The sequence below is a fragment of the Haliotis rufescens genome, unplaced genomic scaffold (assembly GCF_023055435.1).
Source record: "Haliotis rufescens isolate VD_foot unplaced genomic scaffold, xgHalRufe1.0.p SCAF_2, whole genome shotgun sequence".
Lineage (NCBI taxonomy): Eukaryota > Metazoa > Mollusca > Gastropoda > Lepetellida > Haliotidae > Haliotis > Haliotis rufescens.
The window spans coordinates 68,439,646-68,465,783 of NW_025963890.1; the positions used below are offsets into that span (position 1 = coordinate 68,439,646).

Below are 26,138 nucleotides of genomic sequence, written 5' to 3' on the forward strand. Positions count from 1 at the left end.
ATGTTTACAGCTGTTTTCTTATTCAGCCAACAAGACTAAACATAACGGTTTCAGTGGACAAGTTTCATTTACTGTCATTATATAATTTTTTCACACATCTCAACAGGGGCACGGATGACGCAGTCGTCTAAGGCCCCGCGATTCGCTGTGCAGTTCCGTCCCTTGGGCACGACATACACCTATTATTGTGGGTTCGAATCCCGGTTCGCCCCGATTGTTTCTAGGTTTGTCAGCACCATACCCGTGCCCTTTGGGTTTAAAGTGGTAAACGTCTGAGACCTGCATCGCTTCGGGCTTTCCTCCGACATTAAGCTGAGACGACGTGATATACCTGGAATACTATTAAAAGCGGCGTTAAACTCACTCACTCACATCTCAACATGCCTCTATATTGCCAAAAAGCTTCGGGATATATTTTTTCATGTCCATATTTGGCTTGTTTGATCAAAATTCCCCAAATTTGAAAGTTGAACTTAAGGTCCTTTAACATTAACGTATAGATTTTGACATTGCAGATATAGCTCGTCAAAAACATGTCAACTTTAGAGCTGGCAGCAATCCTTATCATAGCTTTGAACAATTTAAACCCTTTTTCTATTATGTCAACTCCTTTATTCGAGAAAAATGTATTGATATCTTTTTTATAGTTTCGAATAGATTGTGTTGGATTTGATAGCATAGTACATATCTGATTCAGTTTGGGCAGAAACATTTCGTTTGGACTTTCCGCAAGTACACTGAATTTCATTGATTTTATGGCACTATAGCATTCCATGAATGCGTGTGATGAATGTATTGCCCTTAAGCTTAAAAGGTACCTGACACCAGTCCAAATTAATGTTTCTGCATAGTTTCATTTCACACTTATTCGCTCTAATTTTGTTTCTAGACTGACGTCACATCTCCAATGAAATTTGAAATATACACAAATCTATAGGAAAGGAAGTTGCTCAATAACTTACTGTGTTACTACAGCTAGTGTTAGTCATATTACTTCTTATACTAATAATATAACCATCAGTAAGTATATATAAATTGTGAATACAGACTAACTTTGTCGACTTGGACTGATTCAGAAGCCTTGGGCTGATGCAGCAGTCTTTGACTGGTACAGAAGTCTTTGACTGATGCAGACGCCTTAGACTGATACAGAAGTATGGGACTGATACAGAAGTCTGGGGATGATATAGATGTTTTCGGCTGATATAGAAGTCTGGGACTGATACAAAAGCCTTGGGCTGATACAGACGTCTGGAACTGATACAGAAGCCTTGGGCTGATACGGAAGTCTGGGATTGATACAGAAGCCTTGGGCTGATACAGAAGTTCTGGACTGATACAGAAGCCTTGGGCTGATACAGACGTCTGGAACTTATACAGAAGCCTTGGGCTGATACGGAAGTCTGGGACTGATACAGAAGCCTTGGGCTGATACAGACGTCTGGAACTGATACAGAAGCTTTGGGCTGATACAGAAGTCCGGGGCTGATACAGAAGTCTGGGACTGATACAGAAGTATTGGGCTGATATTAGGGTCTAGGAATGGTATGGGAGTCTCAGGTTGATATTGTAAAAAGTGACAAAATATTACCCATAAATATCACTTCATTGTTACATGAAAGTAACGCTGGTAAATACACGTGTTCTTTTCATCAGAAACACTTGTGTTCAAGCTACTACATTAATATTATTTCTGAATACAGCATGTATGTTTTGCATCGACTGTAATCGTACGCATCTTCCTTGTTAGATGGATGACAACACGAGAACCGATTTCAAAACAAAACTCAACACAGTGATGATCTCCTGTCTTAATTATGTACGTAGCTTCCTGATCCAACACACTCTTGTACAGAATTAGACCGTGGACGTCAGATAATGATTCACCCTTTCTTCCTGGTCGGCCCAGCGTGCGACACTGAAACTGTAGCATACCGGACACTTGGTGTTATCGCTTATGCAAATATACTTAGGCAGTAATAAGAACTCGCAGCAAACCTATATTATTTCTGACAAAATGATAATGACATGATACATTTAGTTTTAACATTTTGATAGCGTAGCTGACACCGTGTAGAAATGCCAGCAGTAGTTATAACATCGACCGTGTATAGTTATGTACACAATAGACAGGCAATGCGCTTGTAATAATCACATCATGAGTGACATTGCGATACATCCAGCACATCAAGGCATATCACGGCTCCCTGTAAATATTTAAATCCGGTTCAAGCATAAACTATCAGCGATGGGCCCGATATCACACTGTCACTCAGCCGACACATTTTAACCAGTCTATCCTCATCTTTCCTCGAAATATGACATTCTCGGAATACTGGCGATCAATTCAATTCACGAATTGCACCAAACATATCTTAATGCATGAAGTGGCCGTTCTTCTGGATATTGCTCGGAACGGTTGTTTACCGTTACTGTTTTTGAACTTAGAAAGAACCAGAAAAATTGAATTTCTTACAGCTTTGTTTTCAAAGCCATTTCAGCCCCCTGTTGCAATACGTGTACCACAACTCGAATTGTCAGGCTTCTTTGCATTTTTGAACATCGGACATTTAATCATAAACTTGCACCTTCACATCTGTCCACCTGCCCACGTACATATTCCATGCTGCCCGTGTTTCAGTAACATGTCTTGTATAACCGTATGAATTATTTATTTTGTCTTAATATCAACAGTGAAGGATTTAAGGATTGAGTGACTGGGTTGGGTTTAACACCGCTTTTAACAGTATTCCAATTATAAGCGTGTCAGCTTAATGTGTGAGGAAAGCCCGAAGTGATGCAGGTCTCCTACGTTTACCACTTCGGTAAAACCCACGAGCACCGGTATGGTGTTGACAAACCTAGAAACATAATCTGGGCGAACCGGGATTCGAACCCACAATCATAGGTTTCTGGTGTGCCCAAGGGACGCAACCCTGCACAGCGAATCGGGCCGCCTCGGACGAGTGGGCCACCCGTGCCCCATAGATTTGAGGATTGTTTTCTGTGAGCGAAAGGTTGAGTTATATAAAATGTTAAAATACACTTTCCTATCTAATATCATTAACATGTAATTACTTCATCTTGACACATGAAGGCTGGCTGTGGCAAAACTTGAATCAAGACTGAAGAGTAAATATCTTGTGCCTCCCTTACCGTAGCTGAATGACACGAAGTGGGGATCCATTTCTTTTAAATCGCATGTGTGGCATCACCCTATTGTTGACACAACCCATTATTTTCCTATAAAGGACAGTTCGTTGTCAATTATCTATGCCCTGGTCATCTTGAAACCACATGTCATTTAATGCTTTGACTTCAATCTTAGAGAAAATTATATCTACATCGACGCGAACCCGCATCGTATGATGGAGGCCGTGCACTCGGCGACAGCGATATGTACACTGTGTGAAATAACTAAATTAAATAATTGTTATAAATATTTTATAATATTATGAGGCTAAAAAAGTAATATGTATTGTGTGGTTGTAAAACAATGTTAACTTAAACAATATTCATGTCAAAGTAATGCGATAACCCTTTATGAGAAATGTGAAACAACAACAACCTGAAACACATGTATCCTTGTCCCGGGCTCTACATGTCATGTTCTCAAAACGTGCTAGCGATTTATAAAATACTTGCTAAGGGCCCCACGAAATTGTAAACCATGTACTGAACAACTTGTGACAGAGAACGTGCGTCAGCAGCATTTGATACATTACACACGTATCACACAAGAGCGACTCACAAAGTATGAATACAAACCACAATCAGTTGTCATTTATGTTTTGTCAAAGAATAAACATGTCTAAAATTAGAGCTAATTGTCGTAACTGTCGGCTCGTGAGCAGAATCCTCGTGTGTTCTCCTTCACCGTAACGGTGGATAAACCTTCTGTTCAGTATATAGTGACTGACATTTTCATATTTCCGTACTTCCTCTTAACCCCTTTTCATTTTTAGTTTATTCACAAATTGTTCATCATTATTGTTTTTTCCAAACGTGTTTAAAACAAATACGTGAATGTAATTATCACAATGTACATAATAGTCTGGACTAGCCAACCAGTGGTTGACATCATGAGCAACAGTCAGTCACACCTCACGTTGTAAACATTGGATGCCCATTTACTGATTTTATATAAACTACGAGAACCCCTTGGACCTATTCTGCAAAGAAATCGATTAAATAATAACCAACTAGCAACAGGTTGACACCCTGGCATACTACGGGAGACAATGTGACAACATCAAAGTAGAAGGAACATGCATCGTTGTACTCATGCGAGGCTGACACATGACTTCACCTGGTTATGGGGAAGTGCACTCGATGAAGCCTTTTTCCTGGGGAATGTATGCATGTTTGACGTGTTACGAGCCATACATTAAATTACATGTAAATATGTGTGTTGCCATGCCTGATCTACTTCTTTCATACAGACAAACCCAAACAGCAACTATCTTTTTTAAAACGCTATTTTTGTTCATTTTACTAAGCATATCGTTTCGGTTATTTGGGCACATCAAATGTCAATAGATAGTTTGTGTGTCATGTGAAACGTTTGGTGTCATAAATATCAGTCACATTTGTCCAACAGAATTCACTTCTTGGTGGTTCACAATGAACAGATCTAAATAGAAACGTAATATTCTTCCTGGTTTGTGCGCCAGTGTCACAATGGCGCTGTGGGCTAGGGTTGTGTTTTTGGTGACCAGTCTGAGTCTCGCAGCAGGTAAGTGCATTCTTTACCTACACGAGATTGATCACAAGATATTTGAGTATCATTGTTCATTAATGAGTTCTACTTTTACACATTCGTTGAGACACGTGTACCGAATGGTATATCGGACAACATTGTCATTGTTGAACTAAAGACGTTAAAATATGGTACTTGTTGCTACCCTGTCTGGCGCTCGGCATTAAGCGGCTAAAGCAAAGACTGGTCGGTTAGGTGTCAGTGTAGTGTGTCTGAGTGGGGTATTCAAGTTAAACCGCGGCATGGTATCTAAGTGGGATAGCACTATAAGTACAATTATCTGGCACGCGAGGCTAAACCCTATTACCCCTCACCTATATAACAGACAAGCTTGTACGTTCATTGTATCACTAACGCGACCACTGTGGCCTGACGGGGGCACGGTAGCCGAGATACACCCACATTTAGACCCTGTCATCACTAGTTGAACACACATCTAGCCTTTAATGTTTGCTCGCGTCGATAGTGGGAAAGGTTGACTCGCCGCGTCTCGCCACCCTACATTACTTCCTGATTGACTGTCACGGTTAAATCAACAGGCTTGTTATTGTATGGATACCATCATCATCATCATCATCTTTTATTCCAATAAGACCGCTCACAGCGGTACATGGTGTACAGTTACAATATGTAGCAAATATATTACAGAGGCTGTTGATATATGTTTACAGCATTAAATATACAATGGATGAATTTACTCAATTTTCTTACAGTATAAATCTTTGGGCAAGTCATTAAATGTTGAAGCTTGTAATAGTTTGGATAAAAATAGTAATATTCTTGGAGATATTGCTCTCGTTCATATTAAAATATCGACATTTGAGCAGGTAGTTGTATTCATCTCCCACAGAGGAATTGCATAAATGACACAGTCGTCTTCCAAATGGTATATTGTTCCACCTTCCTGTTTCTACAGGTAGAAAATGATTGGTTGTTCGAAATTTTAGCAAGGGAATGGAGATATTTACACTCTAAGATAAATATTGTTCTAGACTTAAGTTGGGTTTTATACAACTATAAAATAAACCTTTTGATGATGCCGTTTGGGCACTGTGCCAGTTTTGAAGAAAATTGTCCTTTAATCTGTGTTCCACTAGATTTAATAATAACTCTTTACTGTTTACTGTCTGATTGTGCCAAACATAACTTAAACCACAGCGATCCAGAATGTTTTTGACATATAACAACCAAGGTGAATGAAAAATGTTATTACAGTGTTTTTGATATAAAGTCTTATACATGACAACAGAGAGCTTATTTACATTTTGTGGCAATATCAGGTTGCACCAAAAGGCCAATACTCGTTTTTTAACAATAATATCGAGTGGTAGGCGACCTGTCTCGCCATATAGCATATAAGTGGGTGTGCTCTTACGTAATCTTAAACTTAATTTTAAAAATAACTTGTGGACATTTTCAATGATAGAAAAGTCTGTAAAACCCCAGACTTCACAACAGTATAGAAGAATTGGGACAACCATGTTTTCGAACGCATTAAATAAACAATCTAATGGTAGATTTAAGTTTCTAGCTTTGGATAACAAATAATACATAGCTTTAAGTCCTTGTTCCTTAAGAGATATTATGGCTTGGTTAAATTTTCGGTTCATGTGAAACTTTATACCTACATGTAGATAAGTGTAACAATCACAATTATCTCGTTCAACATTATGAATTTTAAAAACATACTTTTTCTTACGCAGAATAATTGCAGTGCCAAAGATAATAACCTTTGTTTTTCGCATATTTATCTTGAGTTTCCATTCAGTGCAGTATTTCTCGAAATTATCTAAACAGTGCTGTAGACCTTGAGGGGATTCAGCAAATAGCACCGTATCATCAGCGTTTAAAAGAAGGAAAAGTTTAAGTGTACCAATGTTGATACCATCACAATTATTAGATTGCAAATAGGTTTCTATGTCGTTAAAAAAATAGCAAATTACAAAGGCGACAGATTTTCTCCTTGACGGACACCATTATCACAGTTGAAAAAAACAGATATTTGACCGTTTAGACAAATACATGACTTAATATCATTGTACATATTCCTTATAAGAGTAAATAATTTTCCTGAAATAGCATAGCTTACAAGTTTAAGCCACAGTCCGTTCCTCCACACATTATCAAAGGTTTTTTGGAAATCGACAAAATCACAAAATATTTTTTTACCTGAATATGTCAATAGTTCAGTGACACTGTTCAAAACGTAGACATTATCAACAGTAGAGTATCCTTTACGGAATCCGGCTTGAGCTTCAGATAGTATTTCATTACTTTCAACATAACGTGTTAAACGCAGATTAATAACACTTGTAAACAATTTCCCTAGACAGGATAAAATGGTTATTGGTCTATAGTTTTCTGGTTTGGAAACATCCCCCGTTTTCTTATAAATTGGTTTGATCATTCCCATTAACCAGGGTTCAGGCAAATGCCCTGTCTGTAAAATTAGATTAAACAGTTCGCAATACAGTTTTAAAAGAATAGATTTGGTTGAAATAATATATTCATTTTCAATCATGTCTATACCTGATGCTTTCTTATTTTTAAGTTTATTAATTGCTTCTTCTATTTCTTTAGTGTCAAAGCATTTGTTGAGATCATTATCAATGTCGTTTGGCTGTGTTACAAAACAGTCACTTTCAGCTGTAGCACTATTAATGTCTTTAAAGTAATTATAAAGTTCATCAAATGAGACATTCTTGGAGCTAGGGCCAGGATTATCTTTAAAATATTTCCAAAAACCTTTCACATCGTGATGGGCCATATAAGAAAACTTGCCTTTCATAAAATGCACATGATTTAAATACTTTTCCTTTAAGATTCTTTTGTAGTCTTTATTAACTTGTTGTAACACAACCTTATCTAGAGAGTTTTTTGAAACTTTAAATTTTCTTTTTTCCCCCTGTATATTCTTTTCATATTACGACAGTCTTGGTCATACCATTTATGAAAGTTATTTTTAGGCTTGAACTTATGAGCTGTTTTTTTTAGTACCGAACACATCACCAGCTGTATTCACAAACAATGTGGTTAGCTCTGATACAACATTATCGATAACACCCACGTGCTTTTTCTGTCATGCTGTTGATGCGCGCGAGGTCAACACCTGTCACGAACTGTTGTCGTTTGTCCATATCGAATCGTCGTGGCTTTCCCTCGTTAGAAGGTGTGTCAGGTAGCTCTTGCCAGGTGTCAGCTGCCTGTACCTCAGGTAGTAAAGTCAGCTGGAGGGGACAATGAGCATCACTATATAAACAGTCGAAGTCCAAGATTTGAAAGTCTTTGGTTAAAGGGACAGCTTCATACGATGACACGACATAATCAATAACACTACAGTCTTTACAGGTGACAGCACCGATGTTTTTTTATCTTTTCCCAATCTTCCGTTTAATATAAGAAGTGGTAAAGTTTTACACATTTCAATGAGTTTACGACCATGTCTATTTGGTTCAGACCTGTCTTGAGAGACTCTTATTGGCGACACGTCGTTTAATTAAAAAATATCATTATTATTAAAGTACTCCATCTCAGAGTCATCTACACCAATGGAATGGCTAACAGTGGTGTTGATGACACAGGTATCTTCAAGAATACTCGTATGGGCATTAAAATCTCCTAAAAGATAGAAATATCTTGTAATGTCTCGTATATTAAGAATATCACTTGACAAATCCTGAAAATGACTGTCGCTTGCGTACCTGGAGTTAACAGGTGGGATATAAACAAATCCAATACAAAGATATATCTGTACTTAGCATTACCTTATTGATATGTATCCATAAGGATATATCATTGTCAGATTGGACAACAGTAACATAAGGTGCTATTTCATTTTGAATGAGAATTCCCAAACCTCCTGACCTTCGACCTGTCGTGTTTCTATTTTGGAGAATAACAGTATAATCTTATAGGGTTTATACTAACATCCAACTCATCTGTTTTGGGTTCTTATAGACCAATAATATCACAGGAATTGAGAAGTTTATGAAACTTTGGTAGTTTAACTTACTACGAAATCCACAAACATTTAGAGATATAACTTTCAATTTTTTGTTATCGGGGTTACTTTGTACACTTACTTCACTGGATATTAATCCATTTCTTTCATCCAAGCTACTGGTATCAAAGATTGTATTAACACTTGTATTATGGTAAACCAAGGGCAAGTTATTATTTCTATTAGATTGGTTTTCTGATTGTTCAGCATTGACAGCAGGCTGTGAGTAGTGTCCGCTGTGAGTGTCCTATGTTCTCGGGTTCGAGGTATCCATTGAAGGGTGTACACTGAGTGGAGAACGGGTGGCCATGATGAACTCTTTCCTGGGTGGGGGTGGTCGGTATGGGGGAGAGGTATCCGGAAAGAACTGTTTGCCATCAATGTAGATTCTGTCCACGACAATACAGCACTTCTTGTTATCTGTTCTGGCTTGTCTCATCAAAGGGTACAGAAACAACTTCCGGTACGCTCTCACGGCATCAGGGAACTGCTCTGTAACTGTGTATGGAGAACCTTTCAACTTTCCATATGCAGCGTATCTCACCTCGTCTCTATCTTTGACTGACCGAAATCGGGCAATGATTGGTCTGGGCTTGGGATTACCTCCCTTGAATCCCCCAGACGGTAAACTTTCTCTATAGGAGCATCAGATATATCATTTTTTTGTTTAATGAAGTCAGTCAAGACAGTGGTTGTATCTTCTTTAGGGGAGCTTGTTCCAGGGATGTTCATGAATAGTAAATTTGCGGCCATTGAACGCACCTGTAGATCACTCCTTCTTTCAATTGCAACTGATGAAACTGCAATGATTCGAAATTCTTAGACTGTAAGTTGTCCTGTACATCTTTTATTTTTTCTTCTAGTTCCGCTTTCTCTTTCCGCCAATCTTCAAACTGCAAATTCATAAAGTTGACACTTTTCTCCAAGTCTGACACTGAAGTTTTCATGGTCTCAATTAATTGCACTTTGTGGTCAAAGTCGTGATAGAATACTCATACTCGGATTACGGTTAGTCGTGAATACGTCTGTGCGTAGAAAGGGCAAATTGAAATGCAAATTTTGTGTCACAAAAGTCACTTCACAGAACAGGTCACAGGGATTCGGCTAGGTATAGATTACCTACTGATCATTCGTGAACTGCTTTGTATCAGGTTTGTAATGGAGACTCGTTGACCTGTAAAGATCAATGTGTCTCTATTACAAAAGTCTTCAAACTGGAAAAACAGGTTTGCCGGCTTGCATTATTCAAGTGCAAACGACACAACTGACATTCCGAATTATATACAGATTACGTTATATCAGGGGCAGATCCATGATTGGGGTAGTGGGGGGTTGGGTGCGTGGTGTCCACCCAAAAGCAAACACTATATGTAAACCTTTATTACATATTATATATTATTTTTTAACAAAATGTGTGTGGCAAATACTCCCCCGACAGAGGCAGGCAGAAAGCTGGGTTTGGCGAGACATAAACGTCTCTGTCCTTTTTGTGTTATTCCCACCGTAGAAACAGAGTTTCATTTTTGTCTTGAATGTAACTTCTATTCGGATTTGAGACAATCACATTTAACCTAGTTATTATCACCACTGTCCTACAGAGCAAAAGCTTCATAGTTTATTTGTATCTTCTAACACCACAATGTTAAACAGCATAGGAAAATTTATTTTTCTTGCATTTAAGAAAAGGGAAAAGTTCTTAACCAATGATTAATAAGAACATGTATGAAGAGGAAACCACAGGTATTTGGGTTGATACTCACTACATATTTGATAATGGCTTTCAATAATTCAGTCCCCAGTGGTCGGGTGAAATAGACGCTTTGTAAACAAGAACTGATGCTTCTTGTAGGATTTACTTTTCTGCTTTACTTTTCAAACTTTATTGCTCATATATACACTGTAAACAGAATTTATGTACTTATCTACTGTGACAAACTCTTTTGTAAATAAGTACCGATACTTTCCAAAGCTTCATTGTTTATTTATGCACTGTAAACAATTTCATATAAAGTAATCGGTTGGGACAAACCCCTGTGGACAAGAAATGATCTTTTTAGTATGATCTGCTCTATTTTTTTACCATTGTTATTTTTATATACTCTATTATCATCTGGCGCTCCATTAATGAACAATGTAAAATGGGCCGGTGGCCCCCTTACGAAATAAAGTCATTCATTCACTCTGTCATATTGCTATACTTAACATGGGAGAAACATATTGGAACAGCTTCAAGTGTTGTTAAATATTTTTAAAGCCATGTAATTGAGATAAGTAGGAATCAGGACTTTGGTGTCTGATGCATGGTCACAATTTTCATGTTTGTAGGGAAGGAAAGCTATATACAATAAACAAAAGATACCGTTTGCCGTCAACATGCCCACGTTCAACACACCCTAAGTAAATATGTTATCAATATACAAACGAGCCATTGCCTTAAGTAAACTTAAAGCAAAACCTGACTGTTTATTCTGTTCCTTGTATTGACACTATTGTACCCACATAAACATCCAGTCATAGGTATCAGTATATTGTTCAAACATACTTCAGTGTTTAATTTTTTGAGGTGCTGTATCACACGCCTTCACACGTGTGTGTACACCTGACAAACCGTTCAGTTCAGTAGGACAGAGTCGCTTCAGCGCCCAAGGCAGATTAATGCACTTCAGCGAGAGATTATGGAAGGGACATTGTCGCGTCGTCGCCCTTATAAGAACAAGCAAACAGTTGCAAAATTAAACAAAGCGCGACAATGCGTCATTATGGCCATGTGTCGCATTGTCGCATGGAGATGAAGATACCTGTGTAACGCCAAGAGAGCTAGATATACCAGGAACGTATTTCACAATAAGTGTTTGCGATGTCTATATTTAAATCCTATATACATAATACCAGGGATGTCACGATTTACCAATGCATCGATAATATGCCCAAACGATACTTACCTGTATCGATTCATATCTTAATCCCGTATCGTTTCACACATGGGCCTGTTCATTCATATTTAATTTATTTAATTTCGTGTGCAGACTTTTTGCGAACAGGAAATTTGCTATTGTATTTATTAATAGAAAATTATTATGTTGCCACTCTAGTTTAATGTGTTATAGATTATTGATTGAAATAAACATTTGTATATATATTTCAAATATGATGCTAGATATCGTGGAAGTTTCAAGTCTTATTAATCGTGTTTATGCCCTGTGAAATATATAGATTTACCCATAATTGCAAGAAATGAAGTATCGCGATACGTATCGTGTCGTAAACAAAGTATCATGACATCCCTACTTAATGCATCGAATTTCAGATATCTGACAACCTTCTCTCTCACAGATTTAGTTCCTTCACGGACGTGTTTATGCACATTTGTAATCGTTGTGGCTGTAGTTCGATCCCTGGGCGCATTTATCTATCGTCCTAGATAATTATAATGTGACAACTAACTGTGACGTAGCTAAGGCATTTTATAAGTTTTGGAATCTTTGGAGATATAGATTTCGACACAAATTTGCGAGGGCACGAGGCCTAGCCAAGCGGGATCAGTAGCCATATCTGTGCTTGTAGACCTCTGCGGCTTGAACCTTTCTCCACAAAATAAAATAGTTGGATTTGGCCGAAATATGTTTGAATTGTTACTTTGTTCGTTTTGTCGCTGTGTGTACATCTGACTACACTTCTAAACGTTATGACAGGACAGACCGACTGTCAACAACGTCTGACCGTGGCCGTGACGTGACGTCTCATAGACTAGGGTTAGAGTTGCTTCCCTTTGACAAAGGGCAGTTACTCTTGCAGACAGACCGATGGATTGCAGCGAAAGGCAATTAAAAACAATTGTTGTTTTGCGTATATGTTGCTTCGCCACTGTATAAGAAAGAGATTTCAGTTGAATATAAATTGGCTACTGTCACTCTCCGACTGACACATCACTTACCGTGTGACGTAAATAAATATAAAAATACAACAACAACAAAACAACAACACCAAAACAAACACACACAGACAACAAATCAAAACAAAAACAACAAAAACAACAAAAACAAACAAATCCCAAACAATCAGTAGCGCTTAAGTAGCACAGCCTGAAACAGTCGTCTCATGCTCCCAATCGTCCGTAATCGTCTGGATGGTTGCAAGGGAAGATTGTATTATTCCACTCTTCATTAAGGCCATTGCTGAGTTCCTGACTTGCCGGAAGGACAGGGCGCCTAAAGTTATCTATGTGTCCATCGTGAGAGGGCAATTTGCAGCTCGTTCTACATGTGTTCTATAGGGTTGATCACTGGTGACCTGGCTGGCCACTCCACGAGGACAATGAATGGTCTCCTGTTCGACTTCAACGACCCTGGCACGATGAAATTGAACGTTATCGTCAATAAGGATAACGACTGCACAAGCATACGGTTTCACGTACACATCCATCACTGAAACGAATTGGAGCCCAGTCTTGGTCTGTCCAACTGATAATGATCTCCCGCCCAATCCATACGTGTCTGCCTGTGATATGTCGAGTCAGTGGGACACAAATGCATTCCTTCCGTGACCGGAGCCCAACCTCACAGAGACGATAAAACACCAAGTAGAAACGTTAATGCGACTGGTATTTCGCAGGTCATTTCTTATTGTGGTGACAGTCACGAAGCGATGACGCCTTCCCGCTGTCGGCCACTTGCATGTTGCTTTGGTACCTAATCCATACGTCGGGCATCGATTCCATGCCCTGCTGATCAGACTCTGGCTGACATCAACATGACGATGTGTTTCTCCAGTTTCAAGCATGCGCATGCATCTGCTAATTCTTTTGACGCTGAGGGTCATAAGTGCATTCCCTTGTTGCTCTCTGATAATGATGTGAAACGATTCTTTCACGATACATCCAAACAGTTTTTCAGGCACCACATGCCGATGAGTGTAGTCCGTTCATCACGAAATTTAGGTCCTGGTACCCAATCATTGTTTACTAGGATATTTCAATCCTTATTTGTTGTATGGTTTTTTATCATAAAAACACGATTCTTATTAAATACTCCAATGCCTTAATACATATATCTCACGAGCATAAAGCGTACATGTAAAGCGTTCAAGCTGAGATATAGTGTCTGCTCTAATCAATTTGTGTATAAATAAAAGCGACAACGCCCTTTCATATTCCTAAGAAACCCTGCCAAAGGCAGAGTGAATTGAACTGCATGTTTGCGAAAAGGTGAGCGTAACCTGCCCCGTCTGTGGTAACCATCACAAACACATGCAAAGGCAAGTCAACTGTTCATCTGAAGAAACACGGGAACATATGGTACAAGTCAAAATAGGGAACTAGACATGATTCTTGTCACTAATCCGTCACATTTGGAAATGTCCTCTCTATGTCTACATTTGAAGTTTTACTGATGTACTGTAAACGCGATACAAATACAATTAAAATCTATCATCACTAATAAAACACAAATCTAGTCTTTTATGTTTACTCGCGTCGATAGTGGGAAGGTTGACTCGCCGCGTCTCACCATCCGACATTACTTCCCGATTGACTGTCACGAGGGAATCAACAGGCTTGTTATTGTGTGGATACCAGCCGTGCAGATTACTCGTACTCGGATTACCGTCACGCGTGGATACCTTCGCGTGAGGAAACCTTTGCGTGTTGAAATGCAAATTTTGTGTGACAAAAGTCACTTCAGAGAACAGGTCACAGGGATTCAGCTGGGTATAGATTACCCAGAATGTCATCAGATGTTAAACAAAATGTGCATGTGGCCAAATCCCCCCCACCCCGCGTTATCCCATGAATCCGACACTGTTATATTGCTATACTGTACATCCGAGAAGTATATTTGAACAGTTTCAAGTGTTGTTAGCTACTTGTGAAGCAATGCAATTGAGATAAGAAGGAATCAGGACGTTAATGTCTGATGCATGGTCACAATTTCTATATCAGTGGGGAAGGAAAGCTATATACAATAAACAAAAGATATAAAAGATGCTGAACATGCCCACGTTCAAAACACACACTTAAGTAAATATGTTATCCAATATACAAACGACCCATTGCCTCGAGTAAACTTAAAGCAAAACCTGACTGTTTATTCTGTTCCTTATATAAGCCATTATACACACATAGGTATTAGGATTTTGTTTAAACATACTTCAGTGTTTAATTTGTTGAGGAGCTGTATCACACGCCTTCACACACGTGTGTGTACACTTGACAAACCGGGACGTCGTCATGCAGTTCAGTAGGACAGAGTCGCTTCAGGGCCCATGACAGATTAATGCACATCAGCGAGAGACTATGGAAGGGACATTCTCGCGTCGTCGCCCTTATAAGAACAAGCAACCAACTCCAAAATTAAACAAAGCGCGACAATGCGACAATGATTGCATTGTCACGCTTTGAATAATATTTTGTATTTTACCATAGGGTGAAAATGCGGCGAGGCGATATTTTTCAAGGTAAAATGCGTGGAAAAGGCGTTAAAATGCGCCACAACGCGACAGTGCGACAAAGCAACATATTGATAATATCGCATTGCTATGTTGCTGCTTGTTTCGATTAATGGTGCGCATATTTACTAAGTGAATTAATCTACGCACACGAAGACATGGTGATACTCCTTTTGTCTATACCCCTGTTGTCTTTTGTTAGCTCAGGTTGTTCTGAAACCAAAGATGCAAGGGCCCTTGGGCTGCTTTTATCTTATTAAAACTTCTTTTATTGTTGCTTTATTTCATAATTATTTCATACATAATGTCGTTTTTGTATAGACGAAACGAATTTCACAGCAAGAAACAAACTCTTTGCATTTCTATTTGATGTTATTCCGGTAACCGACAACTTGTCAAATCCATGAGGGCTCACGGATATGCGTTAACGTCAGAAACTTATGATCGTGGGTTCGAATTCCCGTCGTGATTATTTATGTTGCTTGTTTTGTACCTACGTCGCTTCCGGCTTTCCTCCCACATCAAGCTGACACTCAGTGACATCGTAAAAACTGTTCAGACAAAGTTAAACAATACTCAATCACTCACTCATGACATCCTTTTGCACGAAACGACGCCAAAAGAGCTTGGTTTATCAGGAACGTGTTTCGTGATGCAGGTTTTGCTATGTCTATATTTGAATCATATCTACTTGATATACCACCGATGTCACGATTTACCAGTCAACCGATCCACTGATGATATTCCCAAACAATACGATACTTATTGTATACTTACCTGTATCGATTCATATCTGAATCCCGTATCGTTTCACACATGGACTTCTTCGTTCATATTTAAATTATTTAATTTCTTTCGCGAACAGGGAATATGTTATTGTATTTGATAATAGAACAAACTTATGTTTCCACTCTATTTTCATCTGAAATAGATTATAGACTGAAACAAACATTTGTACCTGAGATATGAGACTAGATATTCAGAAAGTTTCAAGTCTTTATAATACTTTTTACGTCTTTACGCATAGGTGTTTTGAGAATTAATTAGATTTCTATCCCAGCAATCGTCATAAAGACAATTCTTATGTTTAATTCCCGTTAATCATGTCATGTTTATTGTGCATTGTGCGCAAACATATCTCAAAATGTGTTTTTTTTGTAAACGTATATCAGCAAAAGTGCAAAGGGTGCACGGAAATTGCTTTAGAATTTTTTTCCAGCAATATGCACATGCAAAGTGTTGGAAACAAGAGTAGAGACACTGACTATAAAAGACCGTACAAAATTCATCAGTTCATTACGAATTTCCGACATGAAAGGAGATCGCAAAATACCACGAAAAAGTTGGACCTTTCTTGCGACGTCTACACCGTCAACGACGTGTCCGGTGGTGCAACAGAGTACAGGCATGGGATCTCAGGAACTGGCGACGCATTTGGTTCAGCGATGAGTCACGTTTTCTTCTTCAACGACGGCATGGAAGACAACGTGTATACCGACGCCGACATGAACGTTTTGAGCCTAACTTCGTTAGACAGGCGGACCGATTTGGTGGAGGGAGTGTCATGGTGTGGGGAGCCATATCCTACACGGGTAGATCACAGTTAGTGGTTGTCCAGGGCAATCTTACAGCAAACCGATACATAGACCAAATTCTGCGTCCTCACCTCCTCCCAACTTTTGATCGCCAGAGGGAGCTGTTCCACCATGACAACGCTCGGCCCCACACAGCACGTGCAATAGTTAATTTCCTTGTTAATGAGAACATCAATGTCCTTCCATGGCTGTCCAAATCGCCTGATCTCAACCCGTCTGAACATTTGTGGGACGAACTTGATCGTCGCGTCCGTCAACGTCACCAGCACCCCACACACTGGCACCACTCGCCAACGCCTTACAGGAGGAATGGCGAAGAATTCCCCACGAAAAAATCCGACGACTTGCGCAATCTGTTCCAAGGAGGTGTAAAGCAGTGACGGCTGCAAGATGTGGTGTGACCAGGTACTGACCATGATGCCCCCTTGTGGCTACACATGTGCAATGACTGAACTGAATTAATGCTGACAATGACGACAATGCTTTTGTCGACCACTGTGTCTAATTTCATTTGATTGTGTTCACGCTATTCTGTGTAGATACTTTTACATCCGCTTAATAAATATCCTTATTTTTTAACTATGCGTTTCCTTTTTTGCAGAGTGTATATAGATTTACGCAAAATTGCAAGAAATTAAGTATCGTGATAAGTACCGTATCGTATCGTAAACAAAGTATCACGATACAACGTCGTATCTCCCTACTATATACATCAAACATCAGATATCCGACAGCCTTTTCACCCTTAGATTTAGCTCTTTTTCTTCACGGACGTGTGCACGCCCATTGGTGATTGTTGTGACTGAGTTCGATCCCTGGTCGAATTTATCTTTAATCATAGATTATGTTTTATTAAAATTTTAGAATAAGCAGCTACTAATAAAAGCGCGACAATGTGACAACGCGCCAAAGCTACAACGCAACATTTTAGCAAAATAAGGATCACCTCTTGAAAAGGCAATACGGCAAATTGTATGCATCTGTTAAAAATACCCTAAGACAATATTTCATGAATGAACAACAGTATTTTGTCATGTACCACACAATGCCAAATAATCAGTCAGATTACACGTCAAAATTTACCTGCCTAAATCTGAAACGTCAAAATACCCCGAAAACAAATTCACTCCTCCCCACCAAAGAACCAAAAACAAAACAAAAACTCTTAGTAGCGTGCAAGTAGCACATCCCGGCACCGTCGTCTCATGCTGCCACTAAGCGTGTGGATGGTTGCAAAATCATAATTGAGCCTCCTCCATTGGGGTCATCTTTAGCTACGTAGGAATCCTGAATTCTTTCTCCTTGTCTACACCACACTTGGGCACGACAATCTGCGAATTCTAGACAGTATTTCGATTCATCACTGAAACTAACTGGAGCCCAGTTCTGGTCTTTTGTGACATGTCGGGTCAGTGGGATGCAAATGCATGCCCTCCGTGACCGGAGACCAACCATGACAGAGACGATTATAGTGAGTGAGTGAGTTAAATTTTAAGTCACATCGGCAATATTTCAGCCATATCGTGACTATCAATAGTTAAACATTATACATATAGTGAAACTGATTTAAAAACCTGTCAACGAAGGACATTAAAATCACTAGATTTATCACAGAAAAAAGATATAAAACTAGTAAGGAATCATAAAAGAGCATAGCACAATACATGACGATACAATATAAAAATGGGCTACAGATCACCAGCAGCTGAAGGTAGATCACCATGCTAGGGTCCATGGGGACTTACAGTACTTTTGCTACCTGCATGAACCCCAGCTGGATTTACATCATCCCTTCAACTGTTGGCGATTATTGACAAGTTTAGCCAAAGTTAAACGAACATATATACTACGAATAAAAACGTGGCTGAAATAAATATACTTTGAAAGACGTGGTCTTACATACCCTCTCAGGGGGACAATAATTTTACACTACTTTAACCCCCTTCGAGGATATAGCCACTACCAATCTCAGTTATTGATTTATTTAACCAATTATAAAATGAATGTATTTATTTACAATACATAACAATCAAAATTTATGAATTAATTCAATTTCCTTTAAAAAATCAAGAATAAAATGAGTACTTACCTGTGTAAAAAGGTCCTTGATCCCTGAAACTTTGAAATATTTATCCCTTGTAATGGAAAAATCAATACAGTCAAGCAGGATATGCTTGACTGTGATTCTTTCATCACAAGGGATGCAGAATGGAGGATCCTCACCCTTAAGTAGATATTCATGAGTATATCGTGAATGGCCAATACGACATCGTCTTACTACGACCTCTTCAAATCTGGACTGACAACCCAAGTAAGTATAACCGATATTTGCTTTTATTGCATGTAATTTATTTATACCCACTTGGGTGTCCCACTTCTTCTGCATTAGATCTCTGATGAAACATCTAATAACAGGTTTAAAATCACTGTATGGTATAAGAAGTGGTGTCACAGATTTGTTGAGTGCTGCTTTTGCAGCAGCATCAGCCATGGTATTACCAACAATTCCAACATGGCTGGATAACCAACAAAAGACGATGTCATATTGGCCAGTCGCAAGGTTATTATGTAGTTCTATGATGTCGAGTAAAATTGGATGCTGACACGAAGTATTTTTAATAGCCTGAAGACAGGATAAGGAGTCTGAAAAAATTATGAATTCTTTATGTTTAGATTGTTTATTAATATATCCTAAAGCAGTTAAAATGGCCTTTGATTCTGCTGTAAACATTGAAGAGTCATCTGGTAATCTAGTGGATATAGTTCTGGATCCAATGACGGTGGCGCTGGCAACAGCATCACCATCCTTGGATCCATCAGTAAAGATAGATTTATACGTATCATATTCACACTTAACTGATTGTATTCCTGTTGATATTGGAGTTGATTAGTGTCCGATTTTTTAAGTTTAGATAATGTAAGATCCACCCGTGGCTTTACCAATTGCCAAGGAGGTGAAGAAAGCAGGCGGAAAGGAGAGATATTGTCCAGTTTAATACCAGCAGCAGAAATTAAAGTTTTATTCTTATTCCAAGAGGCGGAATAAGAGAGAACTTCTTACTATAGAGATCCTCGTAAAGGGGATTAAACACACAGTTGTGAGCAGGGTTAGATGGATTAGCATATAATTTTGTGATATACTGCAAAGATAATTTAGTTCGGCGTAGTTTAAGTGGTGGCTCATCGGCCTCAACGTACAGACTGTCAATGGGAGAGGTTCTGAAAGATCCAAGACAAAGTCTTAGACCCTGGTGATGTATGGGATCGAGTAATTTAAGATTACTTTTACAGGCTCCACCATAGATGATGGAGCCATAATCGAGCTTAGAACGGACAAGTGATCTATATAAGTGAGGGAGTGTCGTTTGATCTCCTCCCCAATTGGAATTAGAAACAACCTTTAACAAATCAAGTGCCTTCAGACATTTAGCTTTCAAATATTTAATACGCAGTAGGAAAGTAAGGTGATGATCAAAAATTATTCCTCAAAATTTAGCTTCTTTTACAACTTTAATTTGAGTTCCAGCTAGATGTAATTCTGGATCCTTATGCGGTTTATATTTTCGACAGAAATGTATGCAATTTGTTTTAGACTTAGAAAACCTGAATCCGTTCTGCTCTGCCCAGAGACGATTATACACGAAGTAGAGACGTTAACGCCACTGGCGTCTTGCAGGCCATTTCTTATTGCAGTGGCAGTCACGAAGCTATGAGACCGTCCTGCTGTCTATCACCTGCATGCTGCTTTGGTAGCAGATGCAAACATCGCGCATCGATTCCATGCCTTGCTGATCTGACTCTGGCTGACATCAAAGACATCACAACATGACGATGTGTTCATCCAGTTTCAAGCATGGACAGAAGTGCATTCACTTGTTGCAGTCCCAAGGGGAAAATGTTGTTGGGCTCTCTGATAATGATGTGCAACGATTGTGTCTTGATACAAGAGCAGAGGGGATTGTAGGATTCCGACTATGTTATGAATATGTGTTTATGAATCACTATCAAATAGTGATGATGGCGGGAATACGATACATAAAACTGGTTCCATCCATCTTCTATGCATTCTATCAGGTTTAGAAAAAGGATAGATTAGTTCAGGACACAATTGTATTTCAAATGAGGGAAGATGGTTTCTACATCGGTGCAGTGATGGTATGAAACCAACATTCAACAGGACTCAAGCAGTCACCTTATGGAATGACTAATTCGAAATACGAACTCGAGCAATGAATCAAATGGTGATAACATTCGTTACTATCTGTCTCGATAATTGAAAGAGACAAAACCCTTTCCATAATCATAAGAAATATGTCATCCATTTTACGATTCTAAATATATCATACACGTTTGTCGCGTAACTTTGACCATCTGAAGTTGTCATCAAATGATTCCTACAAAAATATATATAATCATTGCATGAAATATTCTGGTACATATTTTTTATGCTATTTCTTTGATAAAATTGATAAAGAAACTTATTAAGAATGTTTATTCTAATCTCGATTTGCTTGTTTGAGCTTGTGCTGTGGATATACACTGTAAAGGCAGTTAACATACAGCAGCAAGTGTGTGCTGTGTACTTATGTTCAACATCACTGTGCTATCTATTATATCATTATGTTTAAAGTCACGTGGATATGTTTGTGCCATGTGATGTCATTATAATTACCTCCAATAAACAACATTATGGCTGAACATCCTCCAATAGTAGTTAACTAATGTTCAACATCCAATAGTTTTCAACCGATAGTACAGGAACGAAAGCGGTTAAATCATCGTAGAAAAGCCAAAACGCAACGCATTCCTTTTCAAGTGAATAAAATTCAAATACAACACTTCGAAATTGATAACAAGTGAAATAAAACAAACAAGAAACAATAAAGCATTTTACTCTAGAAGGCCAAAGACACAACTGTTCTATCAGGCAGATTAACTTTCGAATCTTTCTTCTCCGATGCCGATGCTGACTTTGATTGGACAGCCATGTCTACAATTCCACCCGTTAATCTTTCGTTGTAGCAGGTACTGTTGCCCTCGATTCCATAGAGAATTTTTGGTAACGGACGTGGCACCTTTCAAGGATTTCCCACGGATGACACTGTTCAGAAGGCCTCCATCTCTGCGGATGTTCTCTGCAATTAAGTGTAAATAAGTACATTTTAAATATTCTGTTTCTGGATTTGTGACATAGAGATACAGCCAATAAAGAACAAGACAATTATTCATATTATTCATCCCACCTTGGTTATTGGCGGTATTTATAATTAGACACTGGATAGGGAATTATTGAGCACAACCGAATATACTGTTCCCCTTCACAGAGACACTGCAGCCAATGTCGCAGGTGCACACTGACAACACTTCACCGACAATCATCGCTCTCCATAAAAGCATATACGGTGATCCAATATGACATACAAACAGCTAATAAACAATAATGAACAATAAAATCGTCACTCTATAAATCAAAGCAATCAATTTTACTACTAAATAAGCTATATACATCCATGCAATTTGAACTGATATTACGTTGTTTCGAAATTAAAAACAATAAAGAAATTATTGCTTTGAAATTAATATTGTTTCCATCAGTTCATAAGATGTTCTACCTTTTAAAATAAAACTTTATATCTGGGACTTTATATCTCGCCCGCAACAAATGATTACTGAAGAAACTTGAAAAATAAATAACAGGGTCCCAACTGTTCGATCACTTTACTTGAGAGAACTAGCGTGAAATGAGAAAACACGGGCGTTTATAATTATATCTGGTTCCGGTTCCGATTGCGCCTGTGCACTGGTACAAGGGACCGTCTTTTATACAGGAGCGCCGTTTAGTACAATGTTCTCTATCTCCGATCCCTCCGAGTCTTTTTCATGCTAATGGATAAAGGCTAAGTAAAGTTTAATGGATGTGAATGGAACGTCTAGATAACCCATCCTATGACGAATATCCTATGGTGTAGTCCTTGTGCCAAGAAGGCACGCTGGTCGCTCTGGTGGATCGGCGTAGACCCGGTGCTGGTGGTATCACGTCGGGCTCCGGTGGGGGTGGGGCTCTCAGGGTCTCAGGGTCTCAGGTGGTGGCGACTGAAGGATCGCGCGCCTCGGTGTGCCTCGTCCTGGTCTGCTTGCGTGACCGAATCGGGTGGTGTCTTGCGACGTGGTGTGCTTACTGACGTCAGTACCGGCGACAGTGTGGGCCCTGTCTGCGTCGTGGGGTTGCTGTCGAGGGCAGGTAGCCACGGTGTCATGATAGGTGCTGGTACAGTGATGCGGGTTGCTATGTCGTCATAGATCGATCGGGGTGGCGGCTGGTCCTTATGAACTGGGCTGAACTTGTACAGGAATTTTAATTGCTGTTAATCCTGATGGGGTACTGGTCGTGCTACCGTACCTCCACAATACTGCCCGTCTTGTCCCCTACCCCGAGTGCCGGAAGGCCTTTTGTGTGCTCCGCCCAGATGTCAGCTTTGCCGATGTGGCGTTTGCGGAGGGCTTCCCGGAGGTCTCACGCCAAATCTCGTGTGGTCTGTACTTTCCGGGGATAATCGGGATGAAATCGCGTATCGGGCGGCCGAAGACATTGCAGGGAAGATCATTGTGTCAGGGTCAGGTGTGTTACAATATTGTAGTATCGCTCTCTGCACGGCTTCAGTGTCAAGTTCTCCCTGCGGGCTGGTGTTGTCAGTGATAATTGACTTCATCGTCTTCACTCCAATTCGTATCTTTTTATGACGTAAGGTCGGAATGATGTCGTTCTCGCTCGGGAAGTACAAAAATGCTGTCACCCATTTCGTAAAATCAGTATGACACACAAAACAAGTCATGCGCGTATAATAATCTCTACATCGCATGTAAAGTGTAAAGTATTTACCATTGTTTTGCCTATAATTAGTCAATGTTGCAAACTGACATAATCATCTCCATACATGTCAATATCAAGGCATAAAAACTGATGACAGAACGCCAGGCATATCGATAGATATATGTATTAGTGAGTTGGGTTTTACAACGCAGTGAACAGTATTCAAGTAATACCATGGCGTGTAAGCTTTATGTGGGAGGCCCGAAGTGATGCAGGTCTCAGACGTTCACTACATGGATAATACCACGAGCACAGGTAGGCTGCTAAAAACCTATAAAACACAATTGGGGCGAACCAGGATTCGAACCCACGATCACAGGTTTCTGGCGTGCCCGAGGGACGCATCTTTGCTCAGCGAATTACGACGCCTTAGACGACTGGGTCACCGATGCCCCGATAGACACAAAGACAGACGGAAAGAAAGACATACGGACAATTTACTTCAGGAGAGCTTTTTAAATATCATTATTTAAACGTTCACCAACACTTCGTGATGCCTCAAAAAGTTGCGAATCACTTCCACAGAAATGTACAATAGATCAATCTTACTTAAATTAAAAATCGGATAATCAGCTTCTTCAAAAGAAAAGTCATCATTGACAAGTTTCATCTAATCTTTTGAATGATTCGTTCACAATGAAAAATGCACGTGCATTTCCATTATATAAAATTTACTTTCTGTATATTATTCACAAATAGCTAGTAGAATACATGACAGAAGTGGGCTCATCTTTCATAAAACTGACACAGTACATTGGCGACTTTTTAAATGTTTACTACAATCAATTCACCCTCAGTCGGGGTTGTTTCCGTCATGAACATTCAAAGATCCAAGGTCATCTTAACGAATTTTTCCTTTTTTCATTATTGTATACTGTTGGGCACATTATATCGGCCGACCCACCCGTATCCTTGTATCATTTGTAGTGGATAGTTTAAACACAGAGAGATGAACGAGAATCCTTCACGGTATGAGTTATTACCAAATAAATATGCAAACAATATAGTTTGAATACAGTACTTTATGAACATGGGAATCAGATTGTATTTCTTTTACGAAGGAGGGCATATTGAAACATGTTTGCCCACATCAGCCGTGCGACTTATTTAACTTACGAAATCAAACCAACGATTTGGATACACTATATTTCACAAAAATATAGTCGAGTATCCTAAGTTTGTATAGAGATGAAGTCAAATGTAACCTTCGCGTTACATTCAGTGTCAAAGGCACTTACAGTCATGAGGCTAAATAAATGTTTTAAGCAACTCCAACTCACCCAAATATATGGTTTGTATATGTAAATAATATAAACTGACGTCCAGAAAGAAACTATACCAGAGTTTGAAATCACTCTTGCTTAAAAACAACAAAACATACATGCATGAAGTAAAGTGTATTGAGAAGATCAATATATCAACATAATCAACACTGAAAAAAACAATCATACCGCGACCGAGAATGACGTCAGAGCCCCCCAAAGTTGGGTGTGGTACAAAACTCGAGCTTTCAGAATCATGGACAATAGGCAGAGTACATAAACAATCGCTCACGTTCATAAACAAGTCATTAGTAGCGTGTGTGACCACCAAATGCCTCAATACACGCACAGAAAAAGTCAGTCGTCTGATGAGGTCACGTAGGATTTGACGCCATTATTCTTGGAGGGCCAAGGTCAGATGTTGCCGGTTGGCTGGAGAGTGTGGTCGTTATCGAACACTACGATCCATCAAGTCCCAGAGGTGTTCTATGGTGGACATGTCGGGTGAGCGTGCAGGCCACGGCAGGGCGATGACGTTGTTGGCTGCGAGGAAGTTAGTGACAATTCTGGCTGTATGGGCTCTAGCGTTGTCATGCTGATAAATGACACCACGTGGCTGCTGTTGGAGAAATGGTAGGACAACTGGACGAAGAATGCTGATCATGTAACGCTGAGCTGTCAAGTTTCCGTCAACGATGACCAGCGGTGTCCTCTCCTGCCCACAGATCCCTCCCCACATCATGACACTCCCTCCACCATATGGTACGACCTCCCGCACGCAATACGCCGCCGTTCGTTCATCCCTTCGGCGGTAAACACGTTGTCTTTCATCAGCCCTAAACATACAGAATCGACTTTCGTCAGTGAAGACAACCCTCTGCCAGTCGCGTCGTTGCCAAAGTCTCAATCGCAGACGACGATGTTGCGCGTTCAATAGCTGTCCTCTATATGGTCTAAAAGCTCTGAGTCTCCTGGCTTCTGTCTGTCGACTAACCCTGTGACCTAAGGCATTTGTCGCCGATGACGTCACTGTCAGGAAGCGATTTCGGAGGTGCAAGGTACGCAAGTACCGGTCATCATGGGGCGTGGTCACCTTGGGTCTGCCTGTACTTGGCCTGTCAGCGGTCCGGCCTGTCTGTCTGTAACGTTGCATCAAGTTGGTAACGGCAACACGGGAGCAATCGAAGGTTCGTGCAATATGGGCGTGGGT

At 39.6% G+C, this 26,138-nt stretch overlaps 1 protein-coding gene across 1 annotated transcript in view; it reads left to right on the forward strand.

Moving 5' to 3' along the window:
• The first annotated feature begins 4,646 nt into the window (after nucleotides 1–4,646).
• The window catches only part of LOC124113974, a 75,375-nt gene continuing 53,883 nt past the window's right edge, over nucleotides 4,647–26,138 (forward strand). Inside the window, exon 1 of the mRNA XM_048400469.1 lies at nucleotides 4,647–4,735. Within this exon, the coding sequence (XP_048256426.1) occupies nucleotides 4,681–4,735 (55 nt within the window). The 5' untranslated portion in view covers nucleotides 4,647–4,680. The remainder of the gene's footprint in view (nucleotides 4,736–26,138) is intronic.